Source organism: Mus caroli, chromosome 11 (assembly GCF_900094665.2).
Source record: "Mus caroli chromosome 11, CAROLI_EIJ_v1.1, whole genome shotgun sequence".
Taxonomy (NCBI): Eukaryota; Metazoa; Chordata; class Mammalia; order Rodentia; family Muridae; genus Mus; species Mus caroli.
The window spans coordinates 48,584,147-48,603,395 of NC_034580.1; the positions used below are offsets into that span (position 1 = coordinate 48,584,147).

Sequence of the window (19,249 nt, forward strand, 5' to 3'; positions counted from 1 at the left end):
CTTCCTTCCTTCCTTCCTTCCTTCCTTCCTTCCTTCCTCCTCCCTCCCTCCCTTCCTTCCTTCCTTTCCTCACATGTATATACTTTAGAATACACACACGTTGGGCTGGGGGCAGGAGACAATGGACGACCTTTCTCCTCTATTCCCTTTTCTAATTGAACTGCTGTGGGTAGGCTTGCTTGTTTGTGACAATCTAAGAATTTATGGATTGTTTATTTTTTCTCCATACTTAGTCTTTGTTGCCTCCAATATTGATTGATTGTTTGTTTACTGGTATTCATTGACCCAAAGGCCTTGCACATGCCAGGTAAGCACTCTGCTGTTCAGCCATACCCCAGTCCTTTTCTGCGTTTTTTGTTACAGACTTCCCTTGGATTGTAGGTAAGAATGCATTACTAGTTCTGATTGTTCCACCCTTTGTCTGTGTGTCTATAGTTGGAGCTCTGAGGCATATATAGCCCTGTGTGTGTGTGTGTGTGTGCATAGTTGTGTCTCTGAGGCATATGTAATCTTGTGTGTGGGTGGGTAGGTGGGTGAGTGTGGGTGCACATGCACACGTGTGTGGATGCCAGAAGTTGATGTTAGGAGTCTGCAAGGACTCTCGGTAGGCTCTCTCTCTCATTGACACTGAGGCTGGTTCCCTAGAATGGCTGCCAGCTAGCCTGAGGTTGTCCTGCTTCTGCCTCCACAGCGATTGATTAGAGCCACACAGGGACACGCTGGTGATTTACCTGGGTGTTGTGGATCTGACCTTGGTCTTTAGGTTTGTACAGCAAATGCTTTGATTTACCAATAGAGCCACACCCCCAGTTTTCACTGTTAGAAATTAAAGGTTAGGTCCTGTGAGGTTTTTGGTTTTTTGGTTTGATTTGGTTTGGTTTTTTGTTAGTTAGCTAGTTTGTTTGTTTATTTGTTTGTTTGTTTGTTTGTTTGAGTTCCTGGCTAGCTGGAACTCAAATGTTTAGACCATGCTGGCCTGGAACTCAACAGAGAACTACCCACCCTCTGTCTCTTGTGCACTAGAATTGAAGGCATGAAGGCCAGGCGTGGTGGCGCACGCCTTTAGAAGTCATGAGCTACCACGCCCAGGGAGATCCTTTGATTTTTTTTTTTGTTTTTTGTTTTTCTTGTTTTTGTTTTTTTTTTTTGATAAGTTGAACACTTTTTATTTAAACTTATTATAATTTTCTGACAGCAAGCCAGGTAACATAGCCACACCTGTATCTCACCACTCAAGAGACTTAAGGAGGATGGCCATGAGGCTGAGGCCATCTTGTCCTGCCTATGCTGTGAGTCTGCATTTCTGCCTCACTGTTGGGGTGTCAGAACGCCTCCATCAAGCATCTTGGGGAGGTTGAAACACAGGGCCTCAGGCTGCACTTCTTCCTTGCTGCTGGGGTGCTGGGGTGCTGGGTCACTGACACACTGCTCAGGGAAGGCATAACATAGTTTAAGATAAGGGGTTCCAGCCTGTGTTTCTCTGGGTAAGAAATGGCAGAGGCTGGGGCTGAGGCTGTGGTTCTCAAACTCCTGTATACCCAAACAGACTCTGTTGGGCTGAGGAGTTGAGAATGGGGCCTACTGGCCTGCAGCGAGCCCCGGGTGGGGGGTGGGGATCCCGATTAGCTCTGAGTGAGGGCTAGGAGTATGGACAGGCTTTTAAGGGAGACTTAGGTGTGGTTCTGTGTTAAGCACTCATGCTGTGTGACTGAAGCCAGAACTCTCTATCCTGAGAAACACCCCCCCCCCACCCCGGCTTTCCAGACCCCTACTTCGCCCAGGCTCTGGGGGAGCCCTCTATAAACTCGACTTTCAGGGAGTCCTGCACATGCACTCAGGCGGTAGTTTCCGTTTTGCAACTGGCTTCATGACTTGACCTAATGTTCTCAAAGCTTACCCATGCTGCTGTGGGCATCAGAAACTCCTTCCTTTGCCAGGTCAGTATTCAGCAGTATGAAGATCTGTGTGAGTGTGCTCTACTCCTGCCCCTCGGCTGCTGTGCCAACCCTAGCTCTTTGAGAGTGCTTTCAGTTGCTTTGGGTATATTCCAGAGATGCTAATAAAAGACTTATTTGTACTGTGTGTCTGTGTGGTGCATGCCTGTGGGCACCCATGGCTAGAAGAGCATGTCAGGTCCTCTGGAGCCAGGATTACAAGGAGCAGTGAGATATTGTGTGGGTGCTGGGAACTAAGCTTGGTTCTTCTAGAAGAGCAATACAGGTTCTTCACCATCAAGCCATCTCTCTAGCCCCCAAAACACAATTCTTAAGAAATTTTGCCTTTAACTCCGGCTGCTCCAGAGGATCTGATACCTCTGGTCTCTGACGGGACTGGACTCATGTGCACACACCCTCACAGAGACATGTGCACAAACACACATAGGTAAAAATAAAGTATTTAAAAAAATTGTTCTAAATGTCATCATGGTTTTGAGAAAGCAACATTGTTTTGCATTCTACTAACAGTACATGAGAATTCACATTCTCTATACCTCACCCATCATGAGTGTGTGTGTGAGTGTGTGTGTGTGTGTGTGTGTGTGTGTGTTAGAGAGAGGGAGAGGAAGAGGGAAAGGGAGAGGAAGAGGAAGAGGGAAAGGGAAAGGGAGAGAGCAGTCATCCTAACTGTTGTGTTGTGCCTTTGCATATATATGCATATATGTATGTACACCCTACATTCCTGGTGCCTAAAAAGGTCAGAAGAGGGCATCAGATCCCATGAAAGTGGAGTGAGAGACAGTTGTGAGCCAGCTTGGGAATGCTGGGAACCAAACCTGGGTCCTCTTGGGAGTGCGTCCAGTGTATTAACTACTGAGCCATCTCTACAGCCCCATGCTGTGCCTTTCATTTGCACGTCCCTGTTATTTAAGGATGTTGAAACTCACTTGTGGGGTTATTAGCCTCTTTACTTATTTAGATAGGGTTTCATATAACCCAGGTTGCCCTTGAAGTCACTATGTAGCCCAAGCTGCCCCTGAATTACTGACCCTACTTTTTCTACCTCCCAAGTAATTGCATTACAGGTAGAAGCCACCAATCCTAGATTTTATTACCCCCTCCCCCTTTTTATAAAATACAAATTCAAGTTCTTTGCTCACTTTAAAATCAGTTTTTAAGAATTGCCACATTGTGGAGGCTGGCAAGATGGCTAAGTTAAGAACTTAGACATGAAAAAAACACTAGCTGTTCTTGCAGAGGACCCAGGTTCAGTACCCAGCACCCATATGGATTACAATGATCTGTAACTTCAGTTCCAGTAGATCCAGCGCCCCCTCCTGGCCTCCATGGGCACTGCATGCACACGGTGTACACATGAAGGCAGTCATGTACAGAATGTAAAGCCTCATTTTAAACGTTGCTGTATTGTAAGGGTTCCCTACTTATTTGGGCTTCACCTCACGTCACGTGGCTGATTCACTGATGTTTCTCCCCGTGCTGCACATTTCCTTTCTGTTCTATTGACCAGGTCCTTTCATGCACTGGTGTGCTCTGTGTATCTGCATTTCCATTGGCTGCCCAGGCTTCTGGCATATATCTGTTTTTAGATATTTGGCTTGCTAGCACATTTTCATCAGATAGTGCACTGCAGGAGAAGGAAGGGTAATGGAATTTATGAGATAAGGAAGCAGAGGCGGAGTAACTGGGGCAGGAGGGGACCCTCCAGAGGGTCAAGGAGCATAGGGAGGTCTAATGCCACAAGTATACAAGTGTCCTGGAAATACCCGCTACTGTCTGCTGGCCGAGTGTATTAACAGAAATGGGTTGATTTCTGGTTTCCTCAATGCTATCCATGGAAGAGTGACCTTGCAGAATGACCTTGACCGTGTTCCTTTCTCCTTTTCTGTTTTTTTTGTTTTTTGTTTTTGTTTTTTCAAGAGAACGAGACTAAGTTTGGGGGCTGGGAAGATGAGATGGCTCAGTGGCTAAGAGCACTGGTTTGTCTCCCATAGCACCCCCATGGCAGCTCATGTTGTCCAGTTCCAGGGGATCTTCATCTGGATTCAGAAAGCACTGATACATACTACACATACAGGAAGGAATGGAATATCTATTACAGTGATTGCTAGGGATCTGTGAATGGTGCCCACAGGAGTCCTTTTCTGTTTTCTAAAGAAGAGTTTGAAAAAATTGGCGATACTCTACATGCCAGCCAGATATCATGAATGATGACACTGGCCCTGGGCCTTTCTCTGTGGGAAGTGTTTAACTCTTTCTATCTCTCTATCTAGTTACCTACCTACCTGTTTAGAGACAGGGTCTCATGTATCCCAGGTTGCCCTGGAATGTACTATGTGGCCAAGGCTGACTTTGAATTTTCAATCTTCCTACCTCCTCCTACCTTCCTACCCTCAGCCAGACTGCCATGCTTGGCTTATATATATGGTATTTAGGTTGGAACTCAGGGTTCTATGCATGCCAGGCAAGCCCTCTACCAACAGAGCTCTAGCCCCCGGCCCTTTAACCACTGGCCTAGCATCATTACACGTGACCTCTGCGGTGTGTCTGGCTTTGGCATGCATCACTGAGCACTGACTTAGGGTTTTAATTTTTTTTTGACTTTGTGATGGTATAAAAAGCTCCACGTGTGGCATAGAGCTTTCCTTTGTCCATTTACGGTTTGTGTTTTTACACACTTACTGTGTGTGCATGCACATGTGCACATGAGAGCTCAAAGGGTGACTTTGTGGAGTTGGTTCTCCACCTGTACGTGGGTCTCAGGGATGGAACTCAGGTTGTCAGGCTTGTTGGCAAGCCTTTGCCCACTGGCTCATCTCACTGGCCCTAGGAATTACTTCTCATCTTGGATCATGAACTTTTCCTAGGCCAGTCACACTATATGTTCCAATGGTGCAAGCCTAGATGTGGAAACAGCCTTCGCTGCACTGCTGAACAGGACAGCCAGTAGGGCAGGGGTAATTGTTGCCTCTCTGATCGCTATTTCCAGCTCATAGTGTGCTTACAGGGCCATAACTGCTGTCAGCTCAGGGGCATTTACAAGATCACTGCCTGCTGCCGGGACAGACAAACCTGAGCAGGAAGCTAGGTGGTTACTTGAACTACCTAGGTTAGAGACTGTGAGGCCTGGACCAGAGTGCTGCTGGATTTGATGGTAAGGAATGGCTAGATTCTACATGACTTTAAAAAGTAATTTAGCCGGGCAGTGGTGACACATGCCTTTAATCCCAGCACTTGGGAGGCAGAGGCAGGAGGATTTCTGAGTTCAAGGTTAGTCTGGTCTACAGCATGAGTTCCAGGACAGCTAGGGTTACACAGAGAAACCCCGTCTCAAAAATCAAAAACAAAAATAATTTTAAAGTACATTTTATGTATTTCATATGTCCATGTGTATTCATATGCATATGTGGCAGTCAGAGGACCGTTTGTAGGATTTGATTCTCTCTTTCTACCACATTGGGGCCCGGGAATGGAACTCAGGATATCAGGGCGTGACAGCAGGTCCTTTCACCTGCAGAGCCATTTTGCTGGGCCTCTGGAAACCCTCTGAGAGTTGAGTTTTAAACTGAGGGAATGGATGTGAACTGTAAGTTAAAACAAAAGATGCTGGGCTTGTTGAAGAAGTTGGAAGAATGTGCTGTCATTTGGAGTTTCTGGAGGAGTCGTGGGCTGAGTCGTAAGTTTCAGATGTTCGTTAGATAGTTGAGTGTGTTTGGATGCCCAGCTGTCCACAGGCTGCTGGGTCAATCAGTTTAGAAGAGATCTGGACTGCAGACAAACACTGCCGAGCATCAGCATAGAGACTGCTAGAACAGGAGTTCTGGGCCTGCTCACATGCGAGGGCCTGTCCACTGAGCCATCTCTCCAGCCCCTTGTTTTCTCTGAGGATGTAGCTCTGAGGGTCCACACAGCCATGTTCCCCACTAACTGCATAGTCATGCATTCAGGTAGTATATTGATGTGCATCTTACCATGTCTCAGGGGCTCCTTGTGGGATCAAGCCCCCACTGCCCACTGTGGGGGGTGGGTGGGGGGAGGCTGGTTTACCAGTTGGCTCTCACCCTGGCTGACTGCTTTCATCTGAAGCCAGTTCAGGCTTGGAAGAGAACTACCTGTTCTCCCTGACATTAAGGAGTCTGAGATCAATGACTTTTCCCTAGGTGCATCCCTAAAAGATGGAAATCATGCCAGTGCAGAAGCAGACTCGGGCTGGCCAGCAGACCAAGGCATTTGTCGCTATTGGGGACTACAATGGTCATGTTGGTCTTGGTGTTAAGTACTCCAAGGAGGTTGCCACTGTCATTCAAGGGGCCATCTTGGCCAAGCTTTCCATTGTCCCTGTGTGGAGAGGCTACTGGGGGAACAAGATTGGCAAGCTCCACATTGTTCCATGCAAGGTGACAGGCTGCTGTGGCTCTGTGCTGGTGCGTCTCATCCCTGCCCCCAGAGGCACTGGCATTGTCTCTGCTCCTGTGCCCAAGAAGCTACTAATGATGGCCGGTATAGATGACTGCTACACTTCAGCCAGAGGCTGCACTGCCACCCTGGGCAACTTGGCCAAGACCACCTTTGATGCCACCTCTAAGACCTACAGCTGCCTGACCCCAACCTCTGGAAAGAGACCATGCTCACCAAGTCTCCTTATCAGGAATTCACTGATCATCTTGTGAAAACCCACACCAGAGTCTATGTTCAGAGGACCCAGGCTCCAGCTGTGACTACCACATAAGGGTTTTTATACAAGAAAAATAAGTGAACTAAGACTGTTAAAAAAAAAAAAAAAGTTAGACTGAGTTATATTGTGATATTATTGTGAGGTCTTAGGAATTAAAAAGGAAAACTTCATAGCTTAATAGTGTTAACTGACAAGGTTTATTGTGCTGGTTGGTTTGTGTGTGTGTTTCCAACACAACCCAGAGGTGTCTATGAAGAGGGACCTTCAGTTGAGGAACAGCCTCTAACAGAATGGCCTGTGGGCAAGTCTGCAAGGCATTTTCTTTTTTTTCGTTTTCTTTCTTCTTTCTTTCTTTCTTTCTTTCTTTCTTTCTTTCTTTCTTTCTTTCTTTCTTTCTTTTTTGGTTTTTTGAGATAGGGTTTCTCTGTATAGCTCTGGCTGTCCTGGAGCTCACTTTGTAGACCAGGCTGGCCTCGAACCTGAGTTCGAAAATCTGCCTGCCTCTGCCTCCCAAGTGCTGGGATTAAAGGAGTTTGCTGCCACGCCCATCGCGAGGCATTTTCTTGATTCATGATGGATGCTCAAGAATCCAGCTCACTATGGGTGGTACCATCCTTGGTAGAGGGGCCCGAGTTGTATAGGAAAGTAAACCGAGCAAGTCATGGGCGAAAACCAGTTGTGTTTATCCTTGCAGGTCTTCTGCCTCAGTTCCTGTGGTGAGCATCTGTACTGGCTGTCACTAGGAAGGGTAAGTCAAATAACCCTTTCTTCCCAAAGTTGGTTTTGGTCAGTGTTTTATCACAGCCAGAAAGGGAACTAGGACCAAGGGTGCGAGCAAGCCAAAACTGAGGCTAAGGAATACTGACTGAAGCGGGACGAGACTGATGAACGAGGACTTCCATGTGCCAGTGCTTAGCTAGTACTGACTGCTGTTCAGGCTCATAAATATGAAATCACTGATCTTTTGGCACAACCCTACAACACAACCAAGATTTCCTTTCACAGGTGGGTGACACAGAGGTCAGAGGGTGACTATTTTTCCCAGGGCTGCTCAGCCATCAAGCAGTGGCATTCAGGATTTAAGCCCGTGGGTGACTGACTAGAAAGGCACCCATTCCACTTCAAAGCATGCTGGATGGGGGTTGAGTGAAAGCAGCTCTCAAAGACTCGGTATCCTGTGTGCTGAAATCTGAAACTGGGTGCCGCTCTCATTTCATACTTCGCTTTTTCTCTTCTTTCTTTTCTTTCCCGTAGCCTTGCGTATCTGGGAACTATGTAGACCAGGCTGACCTTGAGTTCAGAGACCTACCTGCCTCTGGGATTTAAAGGTGTGCATCTCTCCTGGCTACGGCCTTTTCCCCATCACTGCAGTCAGGGCCTCTATAGCTTACTGGCAGATGCTACCTGGCTTATGTGTTCTATTACACACTGTTGCCTTTATGTTCAGACTCCACGACAAGGAAATATTTGTTAGGTATCTGCCCGGTGGACCTGTCTTCAACTTTGCTGTGGTGGTTAATGGGCAGTCTTATTTTCTGGACCTTCTTGTGTTCTTGGGATAGACAGTCTGGTCACTGATTAGTCTAACCAGAATCAATACTTCTTGAATTCAGTAAGCAAATCTTTGCCCTGTGAGAATGGCCCTCTGTTCTTTCCTTCAGTGTTAGAGTTGCGTGAATGAACCTTGTCACAGGGGCCTTGAAGGCACAGAGAGTACCTAGAGAGTTGTGGGCCCCTGGGTGAGAATTGGGACCCTATTTTCTCAGCCAGGCCTGAAGTCCAAATAAGCCACACTGGTCTGAGTCCAGGGGTCAGCAGGACCCAATCATTCTATACGCTCAGAGGGACAAACGTTTCTGTCCTTCTTGGCTCCTGGCAGCTGTCTGCTCACTCTGCTTGAAACCCTTTCTCATTTCCAAGTACACTGCACTATTCTCTCCACATCCCATTTTCCCTCCACCATCTTATTAGGATGCTTAAAATGACACCCGGGACCTTTGTGGGACAGCGTCTCTAAGTTAAAATATCTAGCTTTCATCATTGCTGCAGAGAATCCTTTACCATGCAAGGAAGCTCAGCTGTAATGACAATCTGGGTATCATGGCGGCTGAACAGATCCTGAGAACTGTATGCAAGGCAGCCTATCCCTCAGCCTGTTAAATGTGGGCCACAACTCCAGAGCGTCAGTCACCAAAAATTAAAACCCAGTGTCTTACTAAACCAAGGTCTTCCCAGCAGTGCGTCCCCACAATGCAACCTTCAATTTCACTCCAGCCCTGGCTGTGGACACAGTATGTCCACTTTGTACTAGGCACAGCTACAGCACACAACGGACCCTGCATAAAATATCCCGTCTCAAATTCAAGACTGCTCCATGTGATACATTAATGGCCCTACTCTACATACTTGCACTCTTAAAGTGTGTGGTTCAATTATAGAGTGAAGATGTTCCCGCCATCATCCTTCAATTGCTGAGGTATCCCACCACTCCCAGGGTGTCTCTCTCTGCCATCCTGCTTGAGATGGAAGCTCTCAGCTGTCCCTGCTGCCTTTGTTCCAAATCATGACGCTAACCCCCTGGAGTTAAAGGCCTTCTTTTTAAGTTGTCTAGGTCATGGTGTTCTATCTCAGCAATAGAAAAAATAACTAAGGTTGCAAATATCAAATTAATTGGCTTTGGCTATGCTGTGTTGGAAGACTTGTTTTAAAATTTCCTAGTGTTGATTTGAGTTTCATAGCGGAATCCATCATTAAATGACTTGGGGTCAGGAATGTGGTCCAGGCAGTGGTGTGCTTGCCTGTTGTGTATGAAACCTTGGGTTTAATTCTAAGCACTATGTACACTAGGCATAGCAGTCCGTGCCTGCAATCCAAGTACCTGGGGGCAGAGGATCAGCAGCTCACAGCCAGCCTGGGCTAAAGGACTTTTTTTTTTTTTAAAGATCTATGTATATGAGTACACTGTAGCTGTCTTTAGACATACCAGAAGAGGGCATCAGATCCCATTACAGATGGTTGTGAGCCACCATGTGGTTGCTGAGAATTGAACTCAGGACTTCTGGAAGAACAGACGCTACTCTTAACCACTGAGCCATCTCTCCAGCTCCTAGAGGACCTTTCTCACAGTGTAAATAAACTTTGGTTTGGAAGTGACAGAATTTCCAAAAACTTTTAAAATTGCCATAAACCTCCCTTACCATTTGCATAGTTGTGAAAAAAAATTTGTTGAGACAAGGTCTTGTTATGTATACAAGGCTAGCCTTGAATCACAAAGATCCACCTGCCTCTACTAGGATATCATCCCTGGCTATGTGAAGCAACTTTAAAAGGGATTAGAAAACTAACTACTAATCAACTCTGAAAAATGTTTAAGATGTTTTATATCCTCCTGAAGTATCAAATATTCCATGAACATTAACTCTGTATGTAAAACACCCACATCCATGCCCCAAATACACAAATTTTTGTCTTTAATAGATAACATTGTATAACAAAGAATTATTTTAAAGTAATTTTTCTTATGATCTATTCTCAGTATGCATTTAATTGACATGTTTTTATATTCCTGAAGGAAGACGGTGGGAAGAAAAGACCTTTGTTCTAGAGTTGACACCCAGCAAATCTGCAGATGGCACAGAACAGGCCAACCAGCGGAGTGAGAGAACTGTTAGTGGCATCTGGAAGTGTGTGACTTAGATGTGCCCTGTCTGCACAGGAGGCTTCAGCTGGCAATGTCGTGGAGACGTGTACTGGACTTCAACAGCCAGCTCAGCCTCTGGAGTGAAAATGTGGTTTGCCTTTGCAGGTCTGTGTGTGGGAGCAGGCTCCAGCTGTGGCGAGTCTCCTTTCCACCCACATGAGAACCTGCTATTGAGAGTAACTGGGGTTTATGGCCAGGCCACATAGATATACATGACAGACACAGAGGAGAGTGCCAGGCTTCTGCATGATGGGCAGATGAGGTCAGGACTAGGGAAATTCTTCTCTAACAGCCTGCCAGGTATCCATCTGGTAGGGCTGCATGGGGAGGGAACTGGGCATTCCACTAAATGATCACCGATGGCTTCTGTCACATGACTGTGGTTTCAGGGGAGACCTAGACTCAGACAGACAGGTCGTGTGCATGGATTCATGTGACAGCAGTAATGTGTTTAAATGCCCACCCCTCCCGTCAGCACTGTTTATCTGGATGACATTCAGTTGGCAGGAAATGAAAGGCTGAGCAGAGCTGGGAGATTGCTAGGCCTGTGGGAACTGTGTTCAGTCTTCACTCAAGGCAGCCTCCCGATCTTAGGGACTCTCACACCTGACACACATGGTTCCTGTCACACCATCCATATCCCTCCCAAGACAAGTTAGTGGACATAAGAGCCCAGGGAGCTGATGCTGCACTTGACAATCTCTGAGCACTGGTCCATGTTCTTCTTCACCCTGTAGAATTTCTCCACATACTCAGATCGCCCTAAGAGCTCCACAAAATCTTCATCGTGAGTGATTACCAGAAGCTGGAAGTTGCGCTGCTGTGAGCGACTTTTTATGATCCTGAAACAATACATCGAGAATTCGTTTTTTACTAACGGACATAGATTAGGAAAAGCCATTGGAAATCCTGTCAGATATAAGAACAGCTGTGTGGCATCCAGGCTTTTCCTGGGCCTTTGGCTGCCCTGCAAACAGAGGAGAGCTGAGGCCTTCAACCTAGGCAGGCAAGAGTCCTATCTCCTCCCACACACTGGGATGTGTAGCTCATTCCCCACCCATCTGGCTAAGAACTAGGTAAAGAATTTGGACTAGTTTCCCAAGATCCTAAGCTGCTACTGATGCAGGGGAAAGTCTTCTAGGAAAACTTAAAACATCAACCAGAGCCCAGCTCGCTCCTCTGCCCAGACTCCCAGACTTCTCTCAAAGTCTCAAAGTCATTCTGGCAGACGACAGGCAGTGAGGGGAATAACACTACCTTCTGAGGAGCTGGGTCTACCTAGAATTCTCCCTCCCCCAGTCACTAGATGCCTCAGTGCAGTGACACACAGGGCCTGAGTGGGTGTATGGGGACATTTTTGCTCATCCTCAGCATGCTGAGGTATCGGCTATGAGTGAGATGCAACAAGAGTTTGAACTCAAACTTGTTTCTCACTTGCCCAGGACTGGATGCACTTCATGTTTCAATACCACAACCCTCTTGCTGGTCCCCAGGACAATCAAGACCTGGCTGGAGGGCACAAGTGCCATCATCGTCCTGGAGTCAGGGGTGCACAAAAATACAAGTTGTCCTCCCTGGGGGCTTGCTGACATGAGTGAATGGTGTCACATGAGTACAATTTAGCCTGGGCACCGTCTAGTTACCAGTACTCTTTTTCCATATCAGCTCTAAGTGTCTGGCCAGGGCAAAGGCACCCCTGTGCTTGACATGAAGGATTCACAGGAGATACAGACACAGCCCAGAACGCCTCGCCCGCACTTGCCCTATGCACACTTGGGGAGAGGCAAGATATGGCTGTGTCTCAATACTCCAGCTCCTTCTATTTGATAAGCACTGGTGTTCTAACTGCATATGTATCTGTGTGAGGATGTGAGATCCTCTGAGCTGGAGTTACATACAGTTGTGAGCTGCCATGTGTGTGTTGAACACAAGTCCTCTGGAAGAGCAGCCAGTGTTCTTAACCACTTAGCCACCCCTCCAGCCTCACGAATTCTGTTTTGTTTTGTTTTTCAAGATAGCGTTTTTCTCTGTGTACCCTTGGCTGTCCTGGAACTCACTCTGTAGACCAGGCTGTCCTCAAACTCAGAAATCCGCCTGCCTCCTCTCCCAAGTGCTGGGATCAAAGGCGTGCGCCACCACTGTCGGGCACGAGTTCTTTTTCAAGAGAATCTGAAGAACTACTATTGAAAAGCAAAGTGCAGAGCCTGGCCTCAACTGAATTCTTTTTGGTTTGGAGTTTTGGTTTTTTGTTTGTTTGTTTTTGAGCCCGGCCTAGAATTCACTATGTGGCCAAGGCTGGCCCTGAACTCAGTAACCAGCCTGCCTTTGCCTCTAAGTGCTGGGATCAAAGATATGTGTCACCACACCTGGCTCTGTATTTTTAAAAAAATATTACAACCTGCCCCTAAACTTGAAATACTTACTCAACCAAAGCATGTGCAAGAGACTCAATGTTTTCTCGGTCGAGATTTGTTGTCGGCTCATCCAAGGCAAGGATGCCACAGTTCAGACAGAAGGTTTCCGCCAGGGCCAGCCGGATGATGAGAGACGCTAACACCTGGAGAAAAGTTGCATAACAGATGTGAGTACAGAAGGGCATGGTGGATGAACCGAGCATGGTGGTGTACACCTTTAACCCCAGCACTCAGAAGGCAAAGGCAGGGAGATCTCTGCGTTTAAGGCCCTCCCATGTAGTAAGAGGTGGGAAACGTCACAGACGGCTGAAGTCGAGGACAGTTCAATGGAGAGACAAGCTTTTCTGGAAGGTGGACCATTAACCACATTTCTCTGCCTATCATTTGTGCTGAAATAAAATACCGAGAAACAGCCTGTAAGCATTCCAGATCTACTAAAGACTGGCATCACAGGCTAACGGTAGCTGCATACAATTTGTAAGCAGTTGATAATATTAATGGAAGTCTTAGGAGTCTCCTGTACTTCACTACACAGAGCAGACTAGCAGCAAACCCAGAGATCTGCCTGCCTCTGCCCTCTGCGCACTGGGACCAAAGGTGTATGAAACCACACCAGGCCTTACAGCCCTCAGCCATGAAGCTGACTGGAAAATCCAAGGACACCACATCTTCCTAACCTCGCGGGCACTTTAACTTCTAGAGATCTTTAAGACTCCATAATTCTCTGGTCCAAAAGAGAAGCCAGGCAGTGCGTTCCAAACCACACCGTGTCTGCTTGTGTAATTGTGTCAACGAGGAAAACAACTCCTGTGTTGGCGTTACTAGAATACGGCTCTATTTGCATCTATCAGCAGGGAGCCTACTAAATACATTCATGGTTATTAAAAATCAGACATTAAACCCTCAGATTCAGCCCCGGCCTCTCAGGGTTGAAGGGACATAGCAAAGGGACCCTGCTGAGTTTCTGGGCTGCTGAATGCAGGGCAGTACACACCTTCCCTCTGACTCCCCGAGCAGGTCAGCAGAGTGCAGGAGATTACTGTCCCTTTGAGGGGCAGACACTTCCTGCTTCTGAACCCTACTCCTGCCCGTTCACCACTACCCACTCACATGCATGCTGCAGCTTGGCCCACAGCCTCTATACCTGACATCCATCTGACACCTCTCCTTACACCAGGAAGCAAGCCCTGCCAGTCTTCTCAACTTAAGAGCAGCTCTAGGAAACTGACTTTTGTTCACAAACCATGTTTCAAACTCATTTATAGTCAACATTAGACATCAGCAAACAAAGCAAGCAGGGATCCTGTTTATAGATTACAAGTTAGTCATTTCTTCAGACTATGGTCTTGACAGTAACCTTCATTTGCCTGAAATCGGTGTTAGCTGACTGGGTTGGTAATAACTGGGATAATTATGCCAATAATGTGACATCCTTTCTTAAGCCTGTGAAATTTTATGAAAATGTGCTTTAATCTGAAAGTTCAGAATCCACACTCTGTATATGGTTAACAGAAATCAAACATTCATGACCTTCCTGTGCTCCTGGGATGCAGGTCTCATGCTTTAGCCTTATTGAGACATCATTTCTCATCCTGACTTCCCTCTGTACTCCAAACCTACATATTGCCCCTCCTCCAGGAGCTTCATGTAGCACCACTGAGTCTTATTTATGTGGTAAGGGTTTGCAGAAAGTCCCTATGATACCAAAGCTCTGACAGCAGATCTCTCTATTCAATGGTCTGAGGCCCAGCCCAAAGCTATGCTGTGGTAACGGAGCTTGAGGCCTATGCAGGGGCTATATTCTCAGTGACACAGATTAGAATGTCTTATCTGGTTCAACTCAGGCTCTAGTTTGCTGTGTTTGTTTATTTGAATATGGTCCTCTGTAGCCCAGGCTGGGCTAAACTCACTCTATAGCCAAGGATGACTTTGAACTTCTGATTCTCTTGTCTCTACTTCCATAGTGCTGGGATTATAGCCAAGTTTAGAGAGTAGTGGGGTTGACCTGATCATGCTGGTCAAGCACTCTACCAACTTAGGCACGTCCCTCCCCCTACTAGTGTTATTTATGATTGGCAGTACAATTACTATTACTTCTGAGGTTCTGAGATGTTCCTGCCCATTGTTATACCAGAATGCATCTTTGGGGGCCCATGAAACAGTGACTTTACTTTGAGGAATGCTGTGAAGTGAAAATGGGTTTGAGTAACTTTGACCCTTTTCCTTTTAAATATATTTATATATATGAGTGTTCGTCTTCCTGTACGTCTGCATGACAGAAGAGGGGATCAGAGTCCATTGTAGAAGGTTGTGAACCACCATGTGGTTGCTAGGAATTGAACTCAGGACCTCTAAAAAAACCAACCAGTGCTCTTAATCGCTGAGCCATCTCTCCAGTCCCTGACCCTTTTTTCTTGAAAGTGATCTTCAGAGTGCTACAGGGCATGTTGGCGGGCACCAGGACGGTGCACTGATGGTAGCCATGTCTGTCTCACAAGGTGGCCAGGAAGCTGTAGGAGCTTCTCGTTCATTTAATGGCCCTCTAAGACTTCTGCCACATCAGGGCCATCTTCTAGGGAGCTAAGATGGCTCCCTAGACTGCTGATACCTGCCTTCTGTCCAGCACTGCATCGTCCGCGCATGTCCAAGGCTGTGTCCCCCTTCAGCATCACCACTCGGTAGTTGTAATTGCGCCTTTTATCAGAAGCCGATACATTTTCATCAGCATCAGATCGAATTTCTATGTATTCAATATCTGAGACAGTAAGCAGAGTAATTTAGAGAACCTACGCTACACCTTTGTCACACATCATCATGGAAGCCTGGGATGACAGTGAGTCTGATGTCCTTAGGAGCACTGACTGGCTGCTTTGCAAACTCTCTGGCCAGGAAGACTCAGATCATGTGGTCTGCCCAGATGCAGCCTGGATGGCCCACCCCCGCCTGGGCCCAGCTCTTTTCTAAGAGTTTCCTTTGGGTACTTTTCTTATCACACTTGGGCCTATCCCTATCTGCGCTTTCACAGAACCCATTATGTCATCAGCTAAATGTGTCTGCTGCAGCCAATATGAGTCGTACAGGGCTTTGGAAGAGAAACTGCATTTTCATTTTGTTGTAAGATGTTGCAAAGATAAGAATTCTTAGAAAACTCTCAAAGACTTGCTCAGGAAGGGGTTTGAGAAGGCAGAGCTGGCAACTAAGGTCATGCAAGAGAGGCTGTGGGCAGAGCTTTGGAACAAGCATTTGGGACACACCATGTTAGTTACCTTGCCCACGATAGGTACTCCGCCAAAGATCACGAATAATTTTGTTGATTTCTTCCATTTTCATACTGTGAAATTTCATTATTGCTCTGGAAAAAGGAAGTCAGCTTTACTTAATACAATATGTACTACTTATATGAAAGACATAACTATGTAGTAGTATATGCTAAATTATATATGAATATGTATACTAATAATGATAAAAATAATGTCACTGCCCTAGTACTTTTTTTTAAAAAAAGATTTATTTATTTATTATATGTAAGTACACTGTAGCTATCTTCAGACACTCCAGAAGAGGGTGTCAGATCTTGTTAGGATGGTTGTGAGCCACCATGTGGTTGCTGGGATTTGAACTCAGGACCTTTGGAAAAGCAGTTGGTGCTCTTAACCACTCAGCCATCTCTCCAGCCCCCTAGTACTTTTAATTAGAAAAGTAGACTATGGAAAGGCCTAGAAAAAAATTAAACAGGACCAAGCAGTGCCATTTCCCTGGTATTGAGAACTGCCAGGTCCCAAGTTGTCACGCATCTCCTTTTCCTCTGGCATCCAAGGACGACTTAAAGTACTCAGAAGCTGCAAGGGTTGAGGGTGGTGGTACATACACACACAGACACACACACACACACACCCCTTTAATCCTGCACTCAGGAGGCAGAGGCCAGCCTGGTCCAAACAGTAAATTCCCTAAAGCTATACAGTGAAACCCTGTCTAAAAACAAATCCCAAAAACCTTTTAGAAAATAAATCTTTAACAGACTTCTTTCCTAGGCCCTAAGATCACAATGGAGAGGGGTTGGGGGGCAGCCTCTCCAGAACCGCAGGGGGCCTGTTTGCTGGCAGACCTATGTGCTAAGGCTGAGGGTGTAGCTAGCCAGAGGTTCTTGTCACAGAACAAAGTAAAGTCTCTGGAACTGATGTCTGGCCATTCTAGAATTTTTATTTCTTTTTGAGACAGGGTCTCTACAGGTTGTTCTCTAGATCAAGCTGGCCTTGAACTCAGAGATCCACCTGATTCTGACTTTTGAGTGTTGGGACTAAAGGTGTGTGCCACCATGCACTGTGGCCAGGTTTTTCTAGAATTGCTAAGGTTCATCAAAAGCCAGCCCCTTCTACCTTTTATTTTTTAGATCTGTGAATTTTACCAACCCGGAGGCATCTCTGGCTCAAAAGGAGGCCTTGACTTAGAAGCCTGACTCTCTTATCAATCACCAGGGCTAGTACCAGTGTGCACTAACCTCCATAGGCCTGCCCTTACTTCCAATTCTCTTTTAAAGCAGTAGTCTCTAGACACTGAAAGAAGAAATGTTTGGGAAAGCCGAAGCTTCCTGTTAAGCCTGGACACCATGCCTGCCCTAGCTACCTCAGATCTCAGGAGACAGGACTAACAAAGTCACTCTGGTGGTAGGAAGGCAAGTTTCACAGCTATCACCATGCAAAGGATGTGTGCGGACTCCCTTCCATTTGCTGGCCTCTTATCTGATATATACAAAAAAAGAAACTAAACGTAATGCCGCTGCCTCTGTACAATCATTCCGTGATCTTCTGGTCACCAGCCAAAGAGAAAGAAATGACTCAACATAAATACGTCTAAGTATCAGATGCAGGCTGCTGAAACAGTAAGCCTGGAGAAGCCTCTCTGCTTCACCAGGTCTCCATTTTCTAACCCACGCTCATCTCGGCCTGATACTTTATGCTTCTTTCATAAAGAGTAGACAAACCAGCTATTATTTTCTTAAAAAGGGAAAATCGTAACAAAAAGTATTTCACAGAACGTTTCGGGAAGCAATCATATGTGAAGACTACTTTTCCAAAGCTTTACATGCTAGGATCCTAATTTTATAAATGGCCTTTTAAAATGTTATTTTTTCCCTCTGGTTGGTAACTAACATACATAAGCTTGTGAATGGAGAACACGCACCCACTAGGGTAGAGAGTCAGAGCAGAGGGAGAGGGAGCCTCGTACAGAAAGGCTCAAGTGTCACAGAAATGACGACTGCTACTGCTGGTCGGTCGGCTGGCCTGGCAGCTGAAGTTGGGTCTCTCTGGGAGTTAGCAGCACAGCGCGTAACCACTGGGGATGACCGAGGTGACTGCAGTAGGTCATCTAAAGAAGCAGCCACTGATGTGAGTGGTCACCACTAAGCTTCACCTTCTGAAAGACAAGCTGTGCTCCAAGTCACATAGCATCTCTCCAATCTTCAATTACTATGAAAACAGATCCTATAAAATTTGCCTGAGATACCGAAAGTGGCTAGGAAACTAGCAGCTTTAATCATGATACTTTTGTTGTTGTCTGTTTTTAAGGGAGTAAACAGACAAGAGTATTATCAACTCTTCAAAGCATGTCTACCTTCTGGGTAGACCAAGTAGTAGAAAGCAAGGAGAAACTGAAAACAGCAAACACTTTTTGGGCTTGTTTTTCCTGTGATGAGAGAAGTATCCTAAATGCGTTTAGTCACAAGGGCACTGAATAGAACACGTGACTGTGGAGCCAGCCTTTCCTGCTGTACATGGAAACCAGGATAAGCACATCTTAGGCAAGCACACCGTCTACCCCACCCCAGCCCCCTACCTCAGTTTCCTGAGTAGTAGTTATCCCTAGAAAGCAAGAACAGTCCAGCAGGAAGGAAGTTGTCCAAGGTAACACTGCATATCACACTAAAGAAAAACTGACGAGCCAGTGAATATAAAAGGAACATTTGCTGCACTAGCACAGAGTTTTGGTAAAAATCACAAGTAAATGACAAATGGAAGAAAATGTCTTCTCTTTCATAAAATGTCTCAGTCGGGCATGTATAGCAAGAGCAAAAACAATCTAACACAGACATAAACACTCTTCCCACAATAGCCAGGGAAGGTGCTGAAGCCTGTAAGACAGGAAAGAGAAAGGAGTGAACTGACAGGCAGTCGTGGCACCTGCCACTGTTTCTGCAGGTAAGATTTGACTGGATACCTAAACATTCAAGAAAATCAACTGAAATATTAAGATTAACCAATTAAGCAGAAATGAGCCTAGGTATAGGTACAGGCCTTTAATCCATCATTGGGGAGATGAATACAGGAGGACTTCAAGCTCACTGACCATCTGAAGTGATGAGCCCTAGAAACCCTCTTCTATAGAGAGACCCTGTCTCAAAAAACAAAACAAAAAAGATGAAGAGCTACTAGACATGTTCTCTCCTATGTCTGTCTGTCTGTCTGTCTATGTGTCTGTCTGTCTGTCTCTCTCCCCCCCCCTC

The 19,249-nt window shown here is 46.1% G+C and overlaps 1 protein-coding gene and 1 pseudogene across 1 annotated transcript in view; one reads left to right on the forward strand and one right to left on the reverse strand.

The window, feature by feature from the left end:
- LOC110304483 overlaps window positions 1-6,684 on the forward strand; it is a 9,694-nt pseudogene extending 3,010 nt beyond the window's left edge.
- A 3,130-nt stretch (window positions 6,685-9,814) lies between these two features.
- Rad50 (RAD50 double strand break repair protein) overlaps window positions 9,815-19,249 on the reverse strand; it is a 54,685-nt gene continuing 45,250 nt past the window's right edge. Inside the window, exons 22-25 of the mRNA XM_021177827.2 lie at window positions 16,011-16,096; window positions 15,357-15,499; window positions 12,754-12,887; window positions 9,815-11,172 (exon numbers count right to left, since the gene is read on the reverse strand). Coding sequence (XP_021033486.1) covers window positions 10,986-11,172; window positions 12,754-12,887; window positions 15,357-15,499; window positions 16,011-16,096 — 550 coding nt within the window. The 3' untranslated portion in view covers window positions 9,815-10,985. The remainder of the gene's footprint in view (window positions 11,173-12,753; window positions 12,888-15,356; window positions 15,500-16,010; window positions 16,097-19,249) is intronic.